The 25,128-nt window shown below is 37.5% G+C and overlaps 1 protein-coding gene across 1 annotated transcript in view; it reads right to left on the bottom strand.

Moving 5' to 3' along the window:
- Positions 1 to 23,936, bottom strand: part of LOC139971665 (IgGFc-binding protein-like) — a 50,627-nt gene extending 26,691 nt beyond the window's left edge. Inside the window, exons 1-22 of the mRNA XM_071978333.1 lie at positions 23,775 to 23,936; positions 16,394 to 16,693; positions 14,772 to 15,005; positions 14,313 to 14,438; positions 13,560 to 13,724; positions 13,014 to 13,148; positions 12,392 to 12,514; positions 11,789 to 11,905; positions 11,458 to 11,571; positions 10,776 to 11,107; positions 10,398 to 10,538; positions 7,612 to 7,753; positions 6,757 to 6,945; positions 5,755 to 5,960; positions 5,279 to 5,456; positions 4,278 to 4,603; positions 3,575 to 3,733; positions 2,948 to 3,092; positions 1,411 to 1,596; positions 1,034 to 1,227; positions 718 to 892; positions 174 to 493 (exon numbers count right to left, since the gene is read on the bottom strand). Coding sequence (XP_071834434.1) covers positions 174 to 493; positions 718 to 892; positions 1,034 to 1,227; positions 1,411 to 1,596; positions 2,948 to 3,092; positions 3,575 to 3,733; positions 4,278 to 4,603; positions 5,279 to 5,456; positions 5,755 to 5,960; positions 6,757 to 6,945; positions 7,612 to 7,753; positions 10,398 to 10,538; positions 10,776 to 11,107; positions 11,458 to 11,571; positions 11,789 to 11,905; positions 12,392 to 12,514; positions 13,014 to 13,148; positions 13,560 to 13,724; positions 14,313 to 14,438; positions 14,772 to 15,005; positions 16,394 to 16,693; positions 23,775 to 23,826 — 4,059 coding nt within the window. The 5' untranslated portion in view covers positions 23,827 to 23,936. The remainder of the gene's footprint in view (positions 1 to 173; positions 494 to 717; positions 893 to 1,033; positions 1,228 to 1,410; positions 1,597 to 2,947; positions 3,093 to 3,574; positions 3,734 to 4,277; positions 4,604 to 5,278; positions 5,457 to 5,754; positions 5,961 to 6,756; positions 6,946 to 7,611; positions 7,754 to 10,397; positions 10,539 to 10,775; positions 11,108 to 11,457; positions 11,572 to 11,788; positions 11,906 to 12,391; positions 12,515 to 13,013; positions 13,149 to 13,559; positions 13,725 to 14,312; positions 14,439 to 14,771; positions 15,006 to 16,393; positions 16,694 to 23,774) is intronic.
- Between the last annotated feature and the right edge of the window lie 1,192 nt (positions 23,937 to 25,128).

Here is a 25,128-nt window from a genome sequence, read left to right as displayed (position 1 = left end):
AGATGTTTAGTAAACTCACAATTTCGAGGGCTGTTCTAATCTATAACATTTAATTTTCTAATGAGTTACTTATTCTGAGGGACAGTCAAGTAAATTTTCATAAGATACCGAAACGAAATGAGGCTGATCTACGCATGAGAAGGATGGAAGTACGAAAAATATTTCACACTTACTACGCGGTTAGGAAATATTGCATATATTGTTGCAAAACCACTTTGAAACGGAACAGTTTTCTGTACTCCATTCACGAATAGGATTCCTCCACTGAGAACTTCGTACCTCGTCCCATTCACTTCCAGCCGCACTGCCCGAGCAAATGATACATTCGATGAAGGGAAATCTTTTACATTTGTGACGATTATATTGTAGTCATACATCGCGTCCGTGTCTTTTCCTGTCACTAAGAGGTAGTCACACTCTCCGCTCATGGACAAAACAGCTCCATCGAAGGTATTAACGTGCGATCCACCCCAGACTGAACAAGAGCAGCCACCTGTTAGTTGAGATGGAAATTGAAGTAAACACCATGCAGTGAACTGTGGAGTACTTCTTAGAGACGCTGTGGTATTTCACGGCAAGGAATGCTTTTGTTAAACGTCGACATTCTATGCAGTGTTTTTTATTATATTTGTGGTATCCACTATTTAAATGCAATTATGAAGGCCTCACGCTCTTTCGGAATAAAGTTAACATTACCCTGTAGAGTTATTAACTCACCGATTTCACAATCTTGCCCGTTTCCTTCATATCCCGTATCGCAGAAACAGTCCCTCGTGCCAGAACGTAAAGTACAAGATGCAAATTCACTGCAGGACATCGGTAAACATTCCAAGAGTTGATCTTGACAACTGCAAACCTCGGTGCAATCTGCATTAACAGCTTGATCACCACTCTAGAGGCCGAAACAGTTAAAAATCAATCAATCTTTCTAGACAATACTTCTACAATGTGCATCATATCATCTAACTTATTGTCACATCATATCAACTGTATGAAGGTACAATGCAACTTATACACACCCTCATCAACTTACCATTATATACTGACCATCTTCCAAGAAACATCCAGTACACTCATTTACACAAGATTCACCTTCAAGATATTGCCCTTTTGGACACGTACATGATGCCATGGCCTCAATCTCGCAGTTCGGATCACCTTCCGGGAACGCACATGTCTCTTGGCATCCTTCCAACTGAATCTCGTAAATTGCACCCCCATCGCACTCTGTTAAGATAAGGTATGTCTCATATGAAATATGCGCTAAGGTGATTAATAAGAGTTCTTCATTGAGATTCGTTAGTGAATATTAACGTGAAATCCTCTCTTACATGTGGGGAAAGTCATGCAAGACAAAAGACATGTAGAACTATTTCAATGGAACTTTACGATAGGATATTATGCTATCACCTGGTTCACATTCAGGCCTGTCAATCCACCAGTGACTGATATCTACTCCTGCTAAAATACATGACTGCGCGTACCGCTCCATGTTGCTACAGAGAAAAGCAGGACTCTCCTGAGAGCAGACGTCATATACACAAGTTTCGTAGTAGATTGCGGGATCCACGTAGTCATGACATACCTGAAATAAACCTGTCATGGAAATGCAAAAAGTTAATTGATAGTAAGTTAGTATGTAAATGCGACGTGTGTAGGTGATTGAAGACATAGATGGAGTATATGAAGTTAATACACTAGGTATAGAAAGGAAGGAGGATATGGTATTCATTAATCATAATATTAACTAATTTAGTTGATGTTGAACATGAATTGAGTGTCGAGTATTTAATAATAAACTGAAGACTTGGAATCTACCAGTGGGATTAACTGAGGGCGCTGTCAAATCGGTCCTTCGTAGTTCCGTCAAACTTGATATGCTAAAGTCTCTAAAGTCGTTGAGAATTCCTTTAAGGAATCTCTGTGGCGGACACTTCTGTGAAAACTACCATCACACTCCCTTATACATGCATATTTTGATATATTCGAACTAACATTGTTATCACTCATAAATAGCACATTAAAGCAACGTAATGCTAATTTATAAAAATTAGTCATCAACCGATCAGAAAGCTTCTTTCAGGTATTTTCAATCACGACGGCACAACGTTGGAGCGTCAGTAAAACTGTATCTAAAGAATGTAATGGACTTATACCTGCAAATCTCAACGCAATTATTACAGGCAAGATATTATCAAACAAATTTTCACAACTAGCGCATAGATTGTTGAATGTTACATCGCCATATCAAACATTTTGAGATCTGTCAACAGGAAATAGCTCATGCATTAGGTGGCACAGCCATATCTAAGGCTCTGACAGCGCCCTCTCAAAAACGCTGAAGATCCCCAATGTACAAATAAATCATTTCTTATATATGCCAACACTATTTTTACTTCATTTGTAAGATACTTTCATTTAAGAGAGTGCAAGTTTGAAACATTTTATTAGCCACCACTGACATTGACCACACTGACAATCTACAATTATTTTGTTCAAAGTGGACACAAACTACAAGTTATATTGATTCCTTCATAATATGGTGATACCATACACTACGTTACCGGCATAATTACTTCAATTCCTAGTTATCACCCGGGGAAAAGTACGAACAGACAAGAAATCTCAAAGGTTTGACAAAGCACAAATAAACGTTGACTTCACAAAATGTGTGAAAATCAAATATTTATATGTGTGGATTAAAATATTTCAAAGACAGAAAAACATAAACAAACTCTATATACACTGCCAAAAGCACTAGTATTGAAATATACAAATGTTATAGGGCCTAAAAATATTTTTTGGGAGATGTCAAATTGTGAAACAGCAGAGTTGCATTTTGGGGGGGGATATTTTATTAACTGTGAATATTAAGGGACTTATTCAAAGTGATATAAGTTCACGAATATTGCTATGCATTTTGATTAATTATAATTATTAAACATACCCATTGGATCGACAATTGCGTTACAGAGGTTTCGAGCTAACGTACTAGCTGCATCACCATATGGACAAAGGAATTCTTCTGTTGCATCAAAACATATATCCAGGCCAGTTTTCCAACTCGCTCCAAATTCCAAATCATCGTTAGTCTAATAAAAGTTACGGGAGGGAAGGAGTGAACTTTTCTTTCCAAAAAATTAAGTTGTGATGTGACAGTAAAAATTACATCTACAATAAATACCGAGATCGAAATCAGATGATTAGATATCTTTTGGCGTGAGTTTTATCATAGTTATTTGAAATGATCAATCTGGATAACACAACGATTGTAAATGGTAAAAAAGAACTCAAATAAAAATACAAATTTTGTTAATACATAACCGTATTATATGGAAAGTCATTGAAACGTTCGTTTGCTTTTCTTCGGCTGAACACGAACCTTGAAAGCCAACATCATGACTTGGTATTTGTTTTCCAATACCATACTTTATCTTACATACCACAAATTAATAACCTTTGTACACTACAATTGCATGTGTTCACGTACACAGGATATCAAGGGAAATATTTCCTTTATGCATAAGGATGTACCAAATAATAAAAGCGATTACATGTGGTTATTATTTCTTACCAAGACGCCATCTTTCATCTCGAAATCATCAAATGGGTTATCATTGCAGGTTCCGCAGAGGCCTTTAGTGTTGTTAAAATAGATAGTCCTGTTAAGTTTTACGTCAACACTCTGGCTATTGTCCCAAATCACTCTCAGTCCGAAGTTTGTGTTGAATATCTAAATAGAAAGAAGAGGGGGGAAAAGTGTTTGATACTGTACTTTACTTCCAAAACAGCAAACCAACTTCATCACCTGGCTAACTCAATTCGCTTATGATGAGACATATCAAATATTAGACTTGGTTTGTGTATCGATTTGGAGACTTAGCCGAATCAATTATTTGAACAGATATTTAGAGTGAGTAGCAGAAGCAAGTTACTGCACGAAAACAAATTTGCCGGAAACGTTTCCAGAGTTTCAATTGACAATAAGAAAAATGAAAAGAAAAGTAAAGAGGTCGTTGAAATAAGTTATCCCTCATTAGAACGGATGGTATTCGTTTGCCTGAAGGTTGATTTTGAAAACCTTCTTCGAATACTGAACTACGGATCAACCTTGAACAAAATAATATAAAGAATAAAATATGTTATATGTAAAATTGCCAAAGTCTATGATTAATAATAACCATCAGTTGCCGTAGTTACTCCGCCATGTGTTCGCTTCAATGATTTTACTATTTCTACTACATGTATGTATTAAATTAGCATACCCGCATACTCACCGTGTGCCCAAGTATTTGGCTGATGTAAACTCCCTTGTTGTGAGAATATGGAGGACGTACTCTTTCGCCGTTAACTAGCACAACACCATCTTGTTTTAATTGGTAAGTCGATCCTTGGTACTTGAGCGTTACCTCTCTCATGAATGATACAGCTTCTAGAGGTGAGTTCTTGGCAATTTTTCCTTTGAGTTCAAAATTGGGGTAGCCACTAATACCTATACTGTGTGGTGACACTAATGTATATTCACATTCTCCATAGTGATCAAACTTGAGTCCATCGAATGACAACAGATGAAGACCTCCCCAGATTGAGCAACTGCAAAATGCTGTAAAGAAGAGAATATATTCGCAACTCATATTAAGTCCTTGATTACCCAAAATGAAGTTGCTGCTCTTTATAAGTAAGCCTCCTATTTAATATACATCAGCACATTACGAAAGTTGCCACTGACCAAGATTGTTGGAACAATTACAAGAAAACAGATAATTATTTGCCATTCATTATTTTCGCCCAGGTGACAGTACTGTTTATTTATTAGGCAGGTCTGAATATTTTGTTGACAGATAGTGAACATTGTAAGAAGGTAAAAGAGAGGTGCATGGAAGAGAGAAACAAAATAATATTCACTCTTCGAATAATAGACGCAAATTGTTAATTTATTAAAATTAAGTATAATGAAATATAACTGAAAACATTGACGATAACAACCTTAATGTCATCCTTATACAATCCATTGCCTCTAGTACTTCCTCTCTAACAGAGCCAAACAGGACATAGAGGTCAACTGTTTTTGTTTTTTCTCCTGTTATTATTTTTTTACTTCTACTTTCTTGTATAACCTAATAAGACCGTCAATATCATGACGAATTACGTACATTACTACTTTATCTTCCCATTCACATAACTTTGATCATAGTAGTTAGCATTACAAATATATGTAAACAGCGTACACATTGGCAAGATTTGGCCTACTGAGCTGAGGTTGACATTGCGGCATTACCTTCTGTCTCACATGTGATACCATTTCCTTCATAACCATCTGCGCAATAGCATTGGTTGACTCCATTTTTGGATATGCAAACCGCGTTGACGTCACAGCTTATCGTTGCACACTCAAGTTGCCCGGAGTTGCACAAACATCGTAATGCACAGTCCGAGGTCTGATATGACTCGCCGTTCTATATGAATATCAAATGAAATATGGATGATGGGTGATGACGCTAAACGTTTGGACATTAATATTACGATGATGGATAGCAAGACGAAATTCACGGGAGGATTTATGAATAGTTTTGAACTAGTCAGAGATCAATAATTGAGTTTTGGTTGGTTATTCATCTAGCCATCACATTAATGGAGAACAATATTCATGTCAGAACATGTCAATCAAGATTTATTTAATTACACTTCGAATTTTATATTAATAACATTAAAATGACATTATGTTTATGATTGAAACAATCCCCCTTAACTTACTTCGATATACCCACCGTCACCCGTGATGCATCCACACTCGTTTTGAGGAATACAATCTCCATTAGCCAGCACTTCACCTGAGTCACATTCGCATGTTTCAACACAAGGAAGAACAGCACCATACCCTTGACGAAATGTTGACGCACACGTCTCCTGAAGCGCATCTCCACAAGATTTGTATACCGTGTTACTCGGACAACCATACCCTTTAAGGCCGATGAAAAAGTGTGAAAGAAGTCCCACAAAGTTTAATTTCCGCTAATGACGATTTCGTTACTATAGAAAGTCATGTGTTCAAAATCATAGTCGACAATGATGGGGTGAAGATCATGACTAGTGTACAATAAGACTTTTTATTCCCATATTTTGAAATTCACCACAAGTAAATAAGTGATCAAGCTTTAAAGAAGACGTGGTGAGCGACGGCTAACGACATCTTCAGTTCCTGTATACCAATCATGTAAATCGCTGCTTCCAATGCACGGCATGAAGATCGGAACAAATAAGTTTCCATCCAGATTCGGAAAATACATATTGCTTGAGAGAATTACTTAATACGCTCGACTGTCTAAATTTTAATTTCAATGATTTGGGTATTTCATTTAATGTAGAGAGTTCTAAAGTCATATCAGGCAGAAGTATCATTTACATCATCATTACGGCCTCGAATTAGTGATAGTGAAGAGGAGGATGACCTCACGAAGACTTGTTTTTTGAACTTTTTTTTAGGAAGTTCATATGTAAATGTGTTTACTAGAATCAGGCTTAATAACAAAGAACGACTAAATATTTTAGACATAAAAAAACCCATCTGTACATCTTACGAGCAAATTCGTATGCTCCGTTAACAAAATATCGAGTAGAATATGGAATCTGCAACACATTACACGTAGATGAAATTTTGCTACTATTCTGCATATATTATTATTAACTAGGCTACTGAATTGGCTAACCCAAACAAATTTAGACATAAAAGTCGCAAGGAGGGAAACTATCACTCACCACAAGTTGGAACATAATCCCGCCAATTTGTGGATTGCGCGAAAGGTTCTTTTTTACCACAAACACTGGTCAAGTGTTCAAGATGATCACAAAGGAGTGATGCATCTGGGAGACTGGAACAAAGATCATACTGGCAACTTCTTTCAATCGATTCAAGGTTTACTCGCCCAGCGCAGTCACCAAAAGGACCTAGATGATGATATGTTAAAGACACGCCATGGGTGAATAATATTTCAGAGGCATTTTTTTAGCTACGTGATATGCATGTTTTCAAGCACGCAATAGCAGTTAAATTGTACCGTTTTTATCTCTTAAATGATATGTCATGAGTTATTTACATGTAGCCTTTCCTTTTACACCTACATCAACAATTGACAAACAATTGTTGATATCTATCTATCAGCAAATGTCTGGATAAAATATATAAAGCCTTTCGGCAGGTGTCCATGAATGAAGAAACTTACAGTTGATGAATACAATATTAGCATTACAACTCACAGCAGAAAGCGTTGTGGTCAATTGGTTAATACAATGAACTTGTGATCTAAGGTTCGCAGGTTCGAGTCCTGGCCAGATCATTACATTGTGTCATGGGGCAAGGCACTTTATCGCCATTGGCTCTATTCACAAGGACCAGGGTTTAAGTGTTGTAAAGTCGTGTGATATGGCCTATGCCCTTGAACTACACTGTAAACCTTCAACACATTAATATTGGTGTAATCAGAGATTGAAAATGATGCTCCCGGAATATACCACTCGTTCGTTAGCCTTTCAGAAACTAAATAGTGCATGGTATACCTTTACCGTGTATGAATCGTGTATTACCGTGTATGAACACAGTGTAGTACTGTTTACCTGATGCATCAGTAATTATACTGCACAGTCTTGCTGCTTCTTCCTTGTTTTCCTCGTTTTCCAAGCATCCATCAAATGGTCTGGCTGCTTCACAAGAGTCACTTGCTTTCCATCGTCTTCCGCACACAACCGCCTCTTGTCCCTATGAGGTATCGACACGAAGAGTTACCCATAAATTATTGCCGAAAACATTCGTATAGATCAATGATACATCGACACATTTGAATTCACATACTCTCGTGCATTCGCTGTTATTGTTGATAAATAAGGAGGAGCAGTTTTCTTTGTAACATTAATCATAAAGTCCCCGGTTCGAGTAACTCCAAGATTAATGTATGTCGTCCAGTTACAGAGTTATTGACAATTCATAATCATGGACGTTAAATATGAATGTAAGAGACTGACTTCGGTCAGCTTGAGTCTTTGATAAACCAATGAGGTTTCTTCGCGAGTTCCTGCTTGCAGGAGGATCTAAAATACATACATGCGTTGATCCTTTACAGTCGGTAGCCACTTGGGTTAAACGCATAGTCATTAATATAGGAACGATATTATTATGAAGAGCTCAAATAACAACGAACATATGTTCAAGTTAAAGGAAAGCGAATACTAGTTAGAACACTTTATCCAGGCGCGTATCCAGGGGGGGGCGTTGGGGGCGCGCGCCCCCCGATTAAGAAAAAGAGAAGAGAAAAAAAAGAGAAGGGAAAAGGGAAAAAGAGGGGAAAAAAGAGGGGAAAAAAGGAAAAAAGAGGGGAAAAAGAGGAGGAGGAGAGGAAGGAAGGGAAAAGAAGAAGGAGAGAAAAAGGAGAAAAGAAGGGAGTAGAAGATAAACGCCAAGACACCGGGAAGAGAAAGAGGAACAGTGACATCATTACAGCGCTGAACCCTATTATATACACATGGCCGGGTAGCCAGTGACGGATCGAGGATTCGTAAGAGGGCAAGCGCCTCACCCTACCCCTTACACCGACAACTCCATTTTTGACGTTTCCATTTTTCCTCTCTCACTAATGTATCTATATATGGTCTATCACAACGCGTGTGTGTGTATGGACGCCTTAAACAATTTTGCTATGAAACCAACTGTGGCTGGTCCCGAACTCGACCGAGTCGTCGGGGAACATGACGCATTTACGACCGCCGCCCCCCCCCCCCCCGCCCGAGCATATTTTTTTTATGATATCGCTAGTAAATTCGAAATAGAAAATGCTGAGATGCAACTTACACGGCATGGGAAGTGTCATTTCCAGCGATCTGGGAGGCATTTTTGGCCAAAATTTTCTTGTACGCTTCGCGCCAACTCGTGGTGGCGCTACGCTTCGATAGTTTGCCTACAGGCTTCGCCCATCCCTTGGCAAATTATTCGCTTCGCGCCTGTTCGAATTTGTAAAGCAAACAGCAGATATCACATCATATCAGTAAGCATGAAAATGGCGTTCCAGGGTGAACAGCCTCAAAACTGTCTATGTGTGTAGTCAAAGGCGAAGGAGCCCAATTTTCATTTGGGGAGCTGTAACGACTTGCCCGAAAATATAACCAACATTTTCGCGCGCTCCGCGCGCGTTCAACATGTTCATGTCAATATCATATAAGCAAGCATCGGTTATTACATCGCATGCCATCATGTACCGTACGGTCACTGAAAGTTGCGCAGTATACCGCGCGATGCTCACATAAACAACGAATTGTCCTATGTAGATGGAGAAAAAGCATGGAGGTCCAATTATGTCAAAACTTTCTTTTACATTAGTAAAAGTGAATTAGTCAGCCAAGCTTAGAACTTTATTTTAATTACCAAGGAGATAATTTTTAAACTATTCATTTCCTTTAGCTACATCATTGCAATGTATTTTTCTTTCAGTATAGGTGCCCGGAAAATTCTCAGCATATTGCCCGAATTTTCAGAAAGAAATATTTCGTTAGGCCGCTCCCCCCCCCCCCCCCCGCCTCCTTGACCTATGTGTGTAGTGTTAGGTTTCTGAAATATCTGGGTTTTTTTCTTTTCCTTCAACGAAGTTTTATAATAGCCGTTGTAGGAGGTTTCAATATTTGTACACCAAAGAATTAACTGTGTCTGAATTCTCGAAAATTACTTGACCAACTTTCTTTATCATACTTCCCTCTACTCGTGCAAGTTTGACCAGTCTGTTAGGGGTTCAAGGAAGATTTTCTATATTCGTTGTCCATAAATGAATTTTTTGCAACATTATGGATTTGTTTTGAAGTGAGTTTAATCACGAGAAATGTGAATTTTGAAATTCTGAACCAAAAATGGGCTTAAAACCTTCAAAAGTGGGGCTTACGGGTATTGTGGGCCGCGATGTCGAATCACTTCAAAAAAGCAATGATCCCCTGGAGATGCGATGAGGTCGAATATGATGTGTGACTGGTGACAATCTTCACAAAGGTTATGGATGGGAAAAAACTATTGGAAAATACTTGGTTCTCAGGCAAAAGTGTACATCTGGTTGGTCATTTTCAAGCCCTAGAAGTGTCATTTCCGGTGATCTGGGGGTATCAAAACCAAACATTTTCTTGTACGCTCCGCGCCAACCGATGGTGGCGCTCCGCTTAGATAGTAATTCGCGCCCCCCGGGTTAGAAAATCCTGGATACGCCCCTGTTATCATGTTATATCCTATACCACACGGCGTAGTTAAATACAAATCAATTCATATACTGTAAAATATTAGGCATATTGCAATCATTGAGTAATTCCTAGTTGAAAAGAATATAACCGGTTAGATCCTATATATCGTCGCAAGTGAAATATAAATAACCAACCACCCCGGAGCAATCGTTGGTGATGTTTTGGTCGCAGTCTCCACATAGTCCTTTCACATGATTTCGGTATGCGAATGGAACAGAAAGATCAAGCGTATGTCCGTCAAGCTGCAGAACTAATCCAAAATTTGTTGTTAAGATCTACAAGAAATGAAGAGAAAGAAAGCAACCAGTTTCAATAACAGATAATGATATTTTCACATTGTATTTGTCCATCAAATAATGTACTTTGTACGGTGATCAACACATGGAAGGTATACATTTTCGTATGGAAACTGTGCAAATTTATTCCTAACCATTATAGTAAATTAATAATCATAATCTCATTTACTACCGGCTGTATTGTTACCATTCGTAATAGCAAAATCCTATACTCACGTAAGTGTTATCGGATCGGAGTGTTATTTCAATACCTTGCACCACGTAAGGGGTATTCGCTTGTACCCCATCTACATAAAGACCGCCATGTTGTAATTTGTAAATGGTACCCTCAAATTCAAATTGCAGAAATGAGAGTCTCGTAACCTGGTCATCCGGCCTTTCTTTATGTTGCCGGACAATGAGGGAATAGACAGGCAGACCAGATAATGCCGCATCTTCCTGCGAATGCTCAGAAACGACATATTCACAGTCCCCTTGGAACGTGAAGAAATTACCGTCAAATGTGTGGTAATGAGAGTTACCCCAGAGCTGACATTCGCAATAGTTGACTGCAAAGAGAAAAGATACATTATAATTCCATTGCCATCACATTCACTATGTGGTAATAGATAATAACGGTAAACGGATACGTTAAGGTAACACTGTAGGAATGAGAGAAGAAGTTCCAGGAGATGATATTAGTCAGATGATGAAAGTCGGTTTTCACTAATTAAGCGGTAAACATCGAAGAATATTTCTTGCATATGTGTAAGGAATTTCCCTGACCAAATAAGACTGTTGATGCTGTTTGTTATTGTTTTGTAATAAAATATAAAACGTATTATTAGAATTAGAAATTAAAATGTCATTAAAAATATAGTGGACAGTGCTTGGGTTTAGCTAGTTGCATGAGTCTTACTTTGCTCGCAAAAAGTTCCCCTGACTTCCTCGGGACAATCACATGTGAATCCACCCAAGAGATCTGTACATCTTCCACCGTTAAGACACGGCTGGGACTCACATTCGTTGATTTCTGTTTGTAACCAAATATAACATTGTACATTATATCCCTCTACAATAGCTATAGTAGCCATGAGGTAACATTTAGCATTTTCCTAATTAAAAATGATAGTACTGTTGTCACCAAGTTGGCATCTCCTTCCTGAATTCATAATAGAATCCTTATATTGTTATCTTTAGTGAAGTTTGTTACTTTCATTAATAAAGCGTGTAACGTGAATCGAACTTACCTTCTTCACACTGATTACCTTCGTAACCAATTGCGCATGAGCAAATGTAGCTTCCATTAAGCTGAACAGAGCAGTTTCCATCGTTCTGACAAGGAGTGCTAGCACATGCACTATAATCTATTGACAAAAAAGAGCAGAGCATATTTTTCAGAATGATGCATCAAAGTCGTGGGTGGCATAAACAGAAACATCAGGAACATCTGTGTCGCATCACATCATCTCTTATTTAAGTTGATTATATATGCACCCTTTCTCTCTTGTACCTGGTATAACATAATCAGGCACGACGAGAAGAGTCAGAGAACGTTTACGGGACACTGGATCCAATCGGAGGAGGTGTGTCCTTAAATCGAGCACGGTGTTTGGAAACTCGGATGACTAGCGTGAACGAAGCCCTTGGCACATCGAACTTACTGCATCTTCCGCGATGGGTACCCAACGACCGACCAGTTTCGAGCCAATAAACTGGCATGTTAATCCGCCAATGGGTAAGAGTGCTGTTGTCACGGCACCTGAAGGAATTAATATTTTCGCCTTCCCATGTATGTCCCGTAAATTTATGAGGTCGACTGACCTGGTCCTTGACCTCCTGTGGATACTTACCAATTAATTCACAGTTAGAACCGATGAAACCAACAGGACAGTTGCAATTATATCCTTCGAATCCAAAGTTTGTTTCACATGTCCCGCCGTTCAAACATGGTTCATGTCTGCAACTGATTCTCTCTGAAAATAGTATGAAAGAGCTTAAATAAGAGAACATTACTTTATCAACATCAATTCACCACATTAGAGCGATGTGTTGGAAGAGGTGATAAAGATTGGCTAGCAATGAAGGTGTTAACCCAGTGCATTTTTACATGGTTTAACATTTGTATCGGTATAGAAAAGTTTTTGCATAGAAAGAATATAAAATGGTGTTAAAATAAGTCTTACGAATTTGTTTAAGGAAACCCAACGGATAGTTGAATTGAGAAATCAGTCATGTATTTAGAACGTTACTTCTTACATGCGTAGAACTTATTCATGAACCTCTGAAGTCACGCTACTGCAGTAGGTCTTCAAGGAAAGCACATTAACCACGCAACTGAGGGAAGAACCTACACACTCACGCCACACACACACTAAATCCCACGTTTGAGATAATCGCACCATATGCTGGTTTCACATATTGTTTCATGCAGACACGAGTAGAAAGCACGAGTGTAATACTGTAACTTCTTACCGTTACAATTTTCGCCAGTCCATCCTTCTTCGCATATCTCCGGTGAGCAGGTGCCCATTTGATTGTCGCATGTAGATCCTTCGGAACAGTGGCACGTCTGAAGACAGTCTGCTCCAAATGTACCTGGCTCACATTCTGTCATCAAAAATGTAAATTCATGTATCTATATTTTTTCAAACAATGGATAATAAACAAAGCAGAAAGATTTAGGGAGAGAGTAACCTTCTTTTAAAATGATACGTTTACAATCAATTCCAGGCGCTCAACTATTGTCTCGGGTTGTAGCAAAGAAGTCATTAAATTGCCTACATACGTCTTTCCAGGCTAAAATAAAAATTACATTAGACATTTTCTGTTAATTGTTTTGAGGACTTAACCTAAATATTCAACTTATTGAATAAAAATGAAAAGCTTGTAATATGTCAATTCTTCTCGAGTATGGTTTGATTTGATTTGTGGTAATCACTGTTCGATGTCAATCGTAATTTATATTGAAACTTCGGAGAAAATATGTTTGTACACGACTTGAGTGCTGGAATTTATTACCCTCTGTACACCCTAGGCCGTGAAATCCAGGATAGCAAGAGCATCCGTATGGATCAGGGAGACAAAATAATTCACCACCACAGCTTCCTTCAAATCCTTCTTTAGAGAGAGGCTGATCCGAGCAGCTAAACTGGCAGTCTTCTCCAAAGCAATCTGGTCCACGAACTTATAATGTAATGACAAATAAGGAAATATATTATTTTTTATACTTAATCAGGTTAAATGGGCATCGTAATCAAATGGATATAAGGATTACCGCTTCCAGTCCTGGTCAGATCATTACATTGGCAAGGGACTTTATCTCTCAATTTACTCTCTTTATCCAGGTATATCAATATGGTAAAGCGAGGTGACACGTTGATATGGCGCACTCTAGTGCCACCGAAGCCACTGTTTGAATTCTGTACATTTGGTTGGGTGAGTGCGACAACTTACCAATGACTAGGGATTAAAGGTTTTTCAAGTCATGTGAGAAAGCATGAACTTGATACAATCCTATAAACCTTGAAACTCTAACTTTAAACTTAAAGTTTTGGCTATCTACATTCTAACCATAGTTGATGTAAAACATATAACATTGCAAAATGAGTCATTGGATTAATTTATCTGTTTCCATGCATCGGTTACACATTCTCTCTCTGTCAACAAGTGAGGGTTTAGAAAAATCACCTAAGTACAGTAGTTATATTACGATAACGCAAATAGTTTGTTTATGATAAAATGAGACAACCTTGTCTCTATTTGCCAAAATACCTCCATCACACAATGCCCCTGCAAAGCCTGGTGGACAAATGCACTTTCCTTCGTCTGTACAGACACCTCCATTGTAACAGACGCAGTAATCGTTACACTGATGTCCAACAAAGTTCAGAGGACAACCTATTGAGAGAAAGAACATTTATGTTGGGTATCGACAAAACTAATCCAGTTTTAAGCAGAGGAAAATTTGTATGCCCTTTAACTACAGTTATTTTAGTTTCAGCTTATCAGTATTGTGTTCTAAGCATAAGTCGAGAAACAATACTTGAAAATGAATGAATGAAATTGTTTATATTCGACAAAATGAATAATAGTGTTGGAACTAGTTGTTCTAGATTTTGGAAGCAAATATAATTACTAATTGTAAAATACACATAATCAACAATAACCAAAATGAATAGGTGAAAGTCTGGCATACACATTTTGTGATAATTAGCCATTAGAACTGCTTACGTCTGACGATCAATCGGATATAAGCGTGTGGCTTGTGCAGACAAGTGTAGGCCTCGTAGATTCCTTCATCGTCTGTAGACACATTATGGAGAGTAACGCTTGCCCGTCCTTTCCATTGAAGAACCTTTCGACCATTATGTCGCCATTTAATCTTGTTTGATCGTGAAATAACTTGAAGAGTGACTGTGTCGCCCACACTGGCTGTCTTTGTGACATATCCGTCAGGTAAAACATCTATCAGAAGTAATGCGCGAGGAAGAAGAAGAACATTTAAATGAGTAAAGTATCGATATAATTATTTTATTTCACATATATCTATTATGCCAACGCGTTCCCAAAGATGTTGAATCCATAGAATAGTGAAATTATTTAAAGAAACAGGATGTACCATGGTAACGTACCACAATAATATGGAAAAGGATGCGTGCGTTTGAGGTGTGCGTGAGTGTTTGTGATTGAATGTGGTGAACTCATTCTTCTAAACCGTAATGCAGACATGTCAACAGACTTTAAAGTTGGTGGGCATGTGCCTCGGCATGGGATAGCGTAGCTTATTGGCTAACTACGTCGGCGAGTGAAAGTTCAAAGGTCCGATGTAGATTTCAAATGGAAAATCAGCATTCCCCCATACAGAAAATGACAAAATTGTCCTGTACGATATCGAACTATGGGAAATTGAAACGTGGTCGATTGTGTAGAGGACTAAAGATCGCATGACCATAACAACACAAAGTATCACGTACTCGCGATCGCTGGCCATGCGGTGGATTTTAATCCTGACTAATAAGTGCATGCTTGAGATGTATTGCGTACGTGAATGATAGTATCCTAAGGTTAAAGACCAGAAGTCAGAGCGGATTACAAAATTGCGGAAATCTTTTTAGCTATTATGCCGACGAAATAGCTGAAGATGACAAATTCATCAATGAAGTAAGGAATGTATAAGTGACATTTTTGTTCGAAAATTTGATTACGAAGTAATTGATAGAAATAACAATAGTCACTTGATCAATGACGTTGAAATGATTCAAGTTTCAAAACAAAATATGTTGCAATCTTCATCTAAACTATAAAGCTCATATACTTCAAACACAATGTTCCATATGACTTTATATTGAAAACATCGTAGTTATCATATACCAAAGTATGAGAAATGTTATTCCTTGAATTGCCTGCATGATTATTTTGAAACATATAACAGTATCACAGCGTTGTAGAGGCCAGACATTCAAAACAATTTTAAACGAAATTGCACAACAGCGGCGTTTGGTGACTTCATGTACCAAAATGGAAAATTGTGTTAACCCAAACTTCGATAGCAAGACATTTGCTGAAATATGTAGCAAATTTAGCCTACAGATTGTTGCTATACTGTTGATAAATGCTTGTTAATGACAGTTAAAACATTCAAATGCTCATTCGTGCTTTAGAGTGTCTAATAACTAAATGTTGATATTAGTTTGGAAAGCTACTGCAATAGGCTATCTTGATATGAACCATCTTTGCGCCATAACAACGAAAGCAAACAATATGACTTTGTCATGATCATCTATTTACCAACAAGAGTGGCGGACAAATAACATGCAGCTGGGTCTTTAGATAAACAAACTTGTTCAACTTACTACTATGTTTTCTATGGTTAATAACCAAAATCTGAGCAGAGCCGTTGGTAGATGATGTACAAGCAAACACTCCTGTCCTCGTGTCTGTATGATGTCCTGTACCAGGTGGGATTTCCATTCTCTCGATATCATTTGCAAGCATTGTCTGGTTCCCATCGGTCAACTCTTTCAGTTCGCCGTTAGGCGAGTAACGCTCAAACTTGATGGGAGGTTGGTCACGGCCGACTCCAAATAGGTGAGAGGGCGCCGATGATTCTATAAGGGGATCACTACTCAGGCAGGTAAAATCCCGAGCATACACTGATGGAAAACAAATAACACAAGTGAAATTGTTGATTACAGGATCATAGGACCGTGCAAATTGTCTGAGACACTGAAATACTACAGTTTACTTTCTTGCTTTCTGTCTCATATATTATTTGCATACTACTCTGTTTTATATTAACATAAACCAGCATTACGAAGAATATACTTCCAACATTATTATACATGAAAGTCCCAGTCAACATACTACATGTTTGGCTATTTGTTTTCCGAGCATACCGTAGTTTGATTATATATATATCCAAAGTCGTGGATGTCTAGAACATCTTTATTAAATTCTCGGTTAATAATCGTCTGCAATATAATAGCACAAATTTGCCAACCTTTGCACGTTTGGCTTATGACTTTATTTATATTATTTATTTCTATTAACAGTTATTTCATTAGAAAACTAGACCCTGACTAGAATTTTTCTTTTCTTTTTACTAGAAATTTGAACAGAAAAGTTAATGGGACACTGCATCTGAGCCAGCAACCAGATACCAGCAACTATTTCAAATTTTCAGACTTTAGTTGAAGGTCTACAAATTTCTAAAGCGAGCCATATGTGCAACAACACTCTTCTATTGTGTTAATCCGACTAACAGAGTGGCAAAAGCTTATTTTATATATTTATTATATATAACCCATTAAAGTAAAAACTATTATATTTAGAAATGTATTATTCTGGTTTATTAGCAAAACTACGTCAAAAGTTTGACTCCCCCAACGCCCATTATATTGCTCCAAATGCTCTATCCATTGAAAACAATAAGTGAACCTGATAGAGGGTTCTGTCAACAAAATCACAAGTAACTCTCTATAGGAGATAAAGATCAATTACCAATTACTCGAACCAACTAATGGTACAGAACAAGTCTTATAAATTCAACTTTTTTAGTGATCATGTATATATTGAGGAGGAATTTTCTCCTTAAAAGAAAAAAGAAACAAAAAAATTAAAGGTTACAAAGTTATGTAATATTGCTTTATTACAGTACTGCTTAAGGACACATATGATTTCGAACACTTAAATACAACGTATTGCTTTGGCGCAATCTTTACCCGGTGATGACATATACTAAATTTAATTTAACTCCTGAAAGGCTTAAGACTTTCCAATGTTGCGATATCCCTGGATCTCTCTCAATTGTGAGAGAGCAAACTGGTACGTGTCAATTCAGCCTTAATATATATAATTACCAGATATTCTTTTCTCTACAATAGAATGACGTTACATCTTCTAGTCTGAAGAGCTTTCCCCACTTTATATCACGGAATTCTATTTTAACATTTATCTTTTAAAAATACGAACTCTGAATTGTCCCTATGACGAATATTGCCTAAATAATGTTGACTATACTTGTTGACATGCGGTCGCTGACATTAGGTTGTGGTAGGTGTTACAGTCGAAGTAGGTGCAAAAACTATCCTCCAACAGAGCTTCAGGTCTTCAACTGAATGTGAGGAGAGTGGCAAATGGTGCCAATTCTTAAACTGTCAGACGAGCTCTGCAATACAGTTATATTTTGTCCGATCAGGTGATGTACTTTCCTTCCAACTCTGCCAGAACACTACATAATGTATGAATCTGGAGTCTCCAGGAATAATTGTGTTTTTAGCTTTCACAGTTAAATGCCAGTCATAAATTATAGTGTGCTAGCCCAGGCTTCAATACAGGTAACCTTTAGGATCCTGTGCCCCATGATATGAAAAATCACAATATTTTAGCTCCGTCTTATGCAGCTAAGAGCCATAGCATGACTCAATCCGATGGTGGTATTTTGGAGAGTGAATAAAAACCTTATCCAACACTCACTTCACTGGCTCGATGTGATGTCTCGCATAATTACTAGTGTAACAATTAGCAACACCTGGCAATACAATACATTGCCATCTTGACTTTGCCCTGCCCTGGTAGTGTTTCTTTTGTGTGCACTAGCTATCTTAAGAGTATGCTACCCTGTACCTTTGAATTATCTTGACTATGCCCTGACCTGGTGATGTTTCTTTTGTATATACTCAAACTATCTTAAGATTATGCTACCCTGTACTTTTGTAGTGAATAGAGGGATTAGGGTTTATGTAAATCGTCCTACATCCCTGGACACTACTTTCCATCAACAACAACCAGGGTTGACTAAAAGTAAAAGTTACTTAACAAACTTTCTAAAATAAACAGCTGACAGATTGACTTCTCCCGTCATAAAACATTAAAATTAACTAAATTTTACTATTCTAATGTGACAGCAATATAAATAGCTACCTTAATATCGTCTAGTTTGTCAAGAATCTATAGTATAGGTTCGATTAAAAATTGGAAACAGGATAATACCGTTACCCTTCTTATATTAATATTTTTGTCTTCCTATGAGTATGATTATTTTCTTGTACGGGTTTTTCTGTTAGTGATTTCCACATTATCGCCTGTCCTGCAAAGTTGAGGCGGAAACAATTTACCAACTTTTTTGGTGTTGTCTTATTGGCAAAGCGTTTTGGAAGAAATCGGTAGGTTTTTGTGTAAGATGTATTGACTTAAATTTAAATTACATCAAATGTGGGTGAAAAGCAATTATCGTATGCAATCAATATATTTCGTACCGGTACTTTGTTGTTCCATTAGGAAACAATCCCTAAACATTTAGTTCTGGTTATGATTCCTAATGCTGTTTTAAAAATTTGAACACTTTTTTCTTTAAAGTTAACAAGTGTTGACATAGGTTATAATCATAGATTATCATGAGGTTTATGTTAATTACTTACGTCAGAGCTGAGCGAAGTCATTGAGTTTTAAGTGTTGTTTTACGTGTGTTGTTCTGTAGCTTTTCAGTGAAGTAGGTGAATTTTCTGTGAACGACCTGTTGTCATTGTAATATTAATTATCTATTCTGGATGTATATCAGGCGCGTATCCAGGGGGGCGTTGGGGCGCGAGCCCCCGGGTAAGAAAAAGATGAGAGAAAAAAAGAGAGTAGAAAAAAGGGGAAAAAAGAGGGGGGAAATGAGGAAGAAGGAAGGGAAAGCAAAAGAAGAAAGAGAGAAAAGGAAAAAAGGAGAAAAGGAGAATAAGAGGGAGCAGAAGAAAAGCGCCAAGACACCGGGAAGAGAAAGAGGAACAGTGACATAATTACAGCGCTGATCCCTTTTGACAAATCTTTGACAAAATCCGGCAACACACCACTTCATTGATAACAAGTGATCGGGTTGTGTTTTAGTGACGTCTAAAGGTCGTGCACTGACCTACATGGAGTGTGACCACTCCCGATTTTGCAATTTCCCAAGAACAGGCCCCGAAAAATCCCAAGAAATCCCCAAAACGCTGTACTATATGGATATCTAGCAATATCTAGCGATATCTATAGGGATAAAAATCCCAAGATCTTCCCTAAACTGAAGGCAGATGGAGAATCGAAGCCTTTAGTGTGTAATGACTTACTTACAACTGTGCGTCTTTCGAAATGATAAGAATGTAGGGCATTGCCAATAAACAGATAAAAGTTATTTATTTCAGTCTCATTTCAATTATGCGAATTTATAAAGCAAACAGCAAATATCACATCATATCAGTGAGCATGAAAATGGCGTTCCAGGATGAACAGCCTCCAAACTGTCTATTTGTGTAGTGTTCGGTTTCTGAAATATCTGGTACTTTTCATATCGTTCAACAAAGTTTTAAAGTAGCCGTTATAAGAGGTTTTAATATTTGTACACCAATACATGGGTGCAGATCCTGGCGGGGACAGCGGGACGCGTCCCGCCAACTTTTTTAGTGGCGTGGACATGTTGTCTTGACCAAACGTTGCATTTAAAATTCCCATATTGAACTTTGGCGCAGTTTGATCCAGAATTGTGCAAATGACATGCTATAAAAGACGAGAATTATTACTATTGACACTGTTAGGCGTGACTTCTCCGGTGAAGTATTAACACATTCAATCATGTGAAACATAATCTATACACGAGACTGGTAAATTGTGGTCAGCAAAACGGAGTTTCGAGTGATGTCTGCTAACAGAAAAATGGGTATTATTCCTCGTACTGTTACGAATATACGCGGAATTACAGGGATTAACAATATCACTAAAGACACGGGGGAGAATATTGTTGATATACTTATAAATAAAAGAACACATCTTGAGAACATGAATGTCGCTGACCTTAAGAATACCAAGGTCTTTGTGCAAAGTACTGGTAGGATAACGTCGATGTTTAAAAGTAATGGTATTTAACATTCTATTTTGGAGGATTTGTAAAGGTTTTAAGTATGGAAGCTTTAGCCATGCCATAAATTTCAGCACCGTAAGAATCTTAGAACAAACCAGTGAATAGTAAAGCTGAATAGCTACAGAGGGGGTGAGCGAATCCCTGAGGCTATAAAAAATGCATTTAAACTTAACAAGACTATTACAAAGGTCATCAATATGTGGCTTGAATGACAATTTATCATCAATCATAAGGCCAAGATATTTGATGCAATCTGTTTAACAAATATTATACAAAATGCTCTGAACACGAATGAGAAACATTATCTTTGGCATGAAAAATAGTAAAGTTAGTTTTCCCAAGATGCAAGGTAAGTCTGTTGGCATCAAACCATTTTTTGAGACTGCTTAACGTTGATTGTGCTTTAAGCACGATATTGGTAAAGTTTTTGTCGTGGACAAAAACGTTTGTGTCATCAGCAAAAAGTCTTAAGGACTTGTCAGGTACAACATTTTAGATTAAGAATAACAGCGGTCCTAAAACAGATCCCTGTGGCACACCGATATTAACATTGGAACACGTAGAATAAGTACTGTTAACATACATCAATTGTTTCCTGTTAGATAAGTAACTATGCATAACATCGAAAGCTTTACCTCGAATACCGTAACTGTATCACTTGGCAAGGAGAATTTTGTGGTCGACAGTGTCAAAGGCTTTCTTGAGATCTAGATAAAGACCCAACACATTCTCACCTTTATCTAGATAAGTACGAATACAATTTGTAGTCTCTAAAAGGGCATGACTTGTATCATGACCCATTCTGAAGCCGAATTGAAAGTCAAAAAAGGTATCATTGTTGTCCAAGAATATTCTCAGACGTTTCTCGATAGATCTTTCTAGCAGTTTATTCATACAAGGTAGCAAGCTGATCAAGCTGATCTCCCTTTTTAAAATCGGGATGACTTTTGCAACTTTCAGGGCATCTGGATAAGTACCAGTCGTGAGCACAAGGTTGAAAATATGACAAAGAATTGGATAATAACATGTGAGATGGATTTCGAAATTTTAGGAGGAGTACCATCGATACCAGGTGATTTTCCATCTTTTAGGGAATGGATTTCTTTGTGGATTTCTTCAGAAGTGATGGGCGAAAGAAATATAGTATTTGGAGTACCAGGCTGCATGAACTGCATAGGATCGTTAACTACTCACAGTGTGTGTTGCCTAGCTTCATGTCCAGTTCTCATTTTATAATAGTTATCCACAGTTGTTAAATATAGGACGGAAATCGCATTTGCGGCAGTCTATAATTGATATCTGGATGAGGACCCAAGACCCATCGTATACAAAAGTCTACTTTGATTATTTGTCCCCTGATTTTTTTTTTTTTCTGCAGACGCCCATGTATTTCCCTAAACTAAATTTCTAACCCATGAGATCAATTAAGGAGGTTTGGGAGCATCATTGGGTCTGGGAAGTGTTATTTCCGGCGAACTTGGAGGTATATTTGCCCCAAAAAATCTTCTACGCTACGCGCGAACCCATGGTCGCGCTCTGCTTAGATAGTATACAAATAATGAATGGTTATGAGTGCAATTGTGCAAATATTTCATGAGTTGAAAGATGGAATGTTTCATTCAACTCGGCTGCGCCTCGTTGAATGGAACAAATTTCATCTTTCAATGAATGAAATATTTGCACAAATGGAAACCATTCATTATTTGTTTTATACAACACCTTCAAATTATGATATAATTGGATGAAAAATGCACTCATGCAACAGATTTATCCAAGACTGATCTGCGCTTATGCACCATTAAATTAACTGTGTCTGAATTTTCGAAAATTCCCTGACCAACATTCTTCAACATACTTCCCTCTACTCGTGCAATTTTAACCGGTCTGTTAGGGGTTGAAGGAGGTGTTTTCTATGTCGGTTGTGCAACATTATGGGTATGTTTTGAAGTGAATTTATTTCACGAGAAATGTGAATTTTCATATTCTGAACAAACAATGAGCTTAAAACCTTACAAAGTGTGGCTGACAGATATTGTGAGCGGCGACGTAGAATCACCTACAAAAGCAATGACACACAGGAGATGCGATGAGGTCGAACATGACAATCTTCAAAAAGGTTATGGATGGGGAAAAAACTATTGGGAAATATTTGGTTCTCAGGCAAAAGTGTACATCTGGTTGGTAATTTTTAAGCCCGAGATGTGCCATTTCCGGTGATCTGAGGGTATCAAAACCAGAATTTTTCGGGTACACTGCACGCCAACCGATGGTGGCTCTCCGCTTAGATAGTAATTCGCCCCCCCCCCCCTCCCCCTGGTTAGAAAATCCTGAATACGCCCCTGTTACATTCAGTGCTAAGTTACGTTAGCATGTATACACTATTAAAGACTTTAAAACACCTCCGATGTTGCGGACAACATTTTCCATTTTATTTTACATCTTTGAGGTTAAAACCATGCACTTAAAGTGTAGAAATTTATCAAGAAAAATGGATGGACTGCAAAGTAGTGTAGTGATCAGAAGTCCACTACAGCAATAGCCTATTGTGAGCTTACCTATAACACGTTTTCTAAGACGTATACACAATTTTACATTTTACGAAAGATGTATCTGTGCATGCACTCTTGAAAGCTTGAGAATGAAAAGGTACGTTGTTAACCGGTTTTTACAAACATTAACCGTAAAAGAACATAATTTTATAATTAGACATTACAAATTAGTAGGTGTAATCCCATCCATATATATACATATATATACATATATATATATATATATATATATATATATATATATATATATATATAACCCCACCAATCCCTCTAAAGTTAAAGGATAAAGCAGTTTCACAAACTCACCAAATGCAACAAGGAAGTGATGCAGAAAGAGCAACAGTCGAAACAATGTCATGATGAAACTTCTTCTTTTGCCTTTCTCGTTCAGAATATTTTTGTCGAATAACTGTTACAGGGTTGGTACATGATTTTAATACCCTCTTTCAAACACGATATTAACACGAACAAAAGTTATTAAGCAGTGTCCAGCTGCAAGATTTGTTAATTAATGTTTTCTGCAAAATTAGAAAGGGCTTTCAACTGTACCGCAACCTGATCTGTTTCATCCATAACGACAAATTAATTTCTTAGTTTATTTGCAGATGGTGGCATTTGATTTATTTCGACAAAATATCTTATCTTTTTATTTAAAGGTAAAAGTTTGCTTAGCTGATACCAAACAAACTAAAAGAGTATAAACATTATTCGCCGAAAGGAATGGACATTGATAAAGAGGTTTCTCCAGTTAAAAATTGTCAATGGAGAATATAATTGATAGGTGATTAAGGTTAGTGTAATGAACGTTAACTTAGTAAACTGTGTCTATTTGTGCTGACACCTAATTTAACATGGCCACTGCCAAATGGATCCCCTGTCCAAAAAAAAAAAAAACACACACACACACACACACACACACACGTCATTGCTGCTGCAGATACAATATTTATGTATTTTAGATCCTCCTGCAAGCAGGAACTAGCGATCGAAGAAGCCTCATTGGCTTATCAAAGCCGCCAGCTGCAAGATTTATTAATTAATGTTTTCTGCAAAAAAATTAGAAAGGCCTTTCAACTGTACCTCAACCCGATCTGTTTCATCCATAACGACAAATTAATTTATTAATTTATTTGCAGATGGTGGCATTTGATTTATTTTGACAAAATATCTTATCTTTTTATTTAAATGTAAAAGTTTGCTTAGCTGATACCAAACAAACTAAAAGAGTATAAACATTATTCGCCGAAAGGAATGGACATTGATAAAGAGGTTTCTCCAGTTAAAAATTGTCAATGGAGAATATAATTGATAGGTGATTAAGGTGAGTGTAATGAACGTTAGTAAACTTTCTTTATACGTGCTGACACCTAAGTTAACATGGCCACTGCCAAATGGATCCCCTGTCCAAAAACAACACAAGTCATTGCTGCTGCAGAAACAATATGTATGTAGTTTAGATTCTCCTGCAGGCAGGAACTCGCGAAAAAGCCTCATTGGCTTATCAAAGCTGCAAGCTGACCGAAGTCAGTCTCTTACATTCATATTTTACGTCCATGATTATGAGTTGTCAACTGTCAACAACTAACTCTGTAACTCTGTAACTCTGACGACATACATTACTCTTGGAGGGTCGAACCGAATATGAATGTTATATTTAGCC

Source organism: Apostichopus japonicus, chromosome 1 (assembly GCF_037975245.1).
Source record: "Apostichopus japonicus isolate 1M-3 chromosome 1, ASM3797524v1, whole genome shotgun sequence".
In the NCBI taxonomy this organism is placed as follows: domain Eukaryota; kingdom Metazoa; phylum Echinodermata; class Holothuroidea; order Aspidochirotida; family Stichopodidae; genus Apostichopus; species Apostichopus japonicus.
This window is presented reverse-complemented; position numbering and strand designations above follow the sequence as displayed.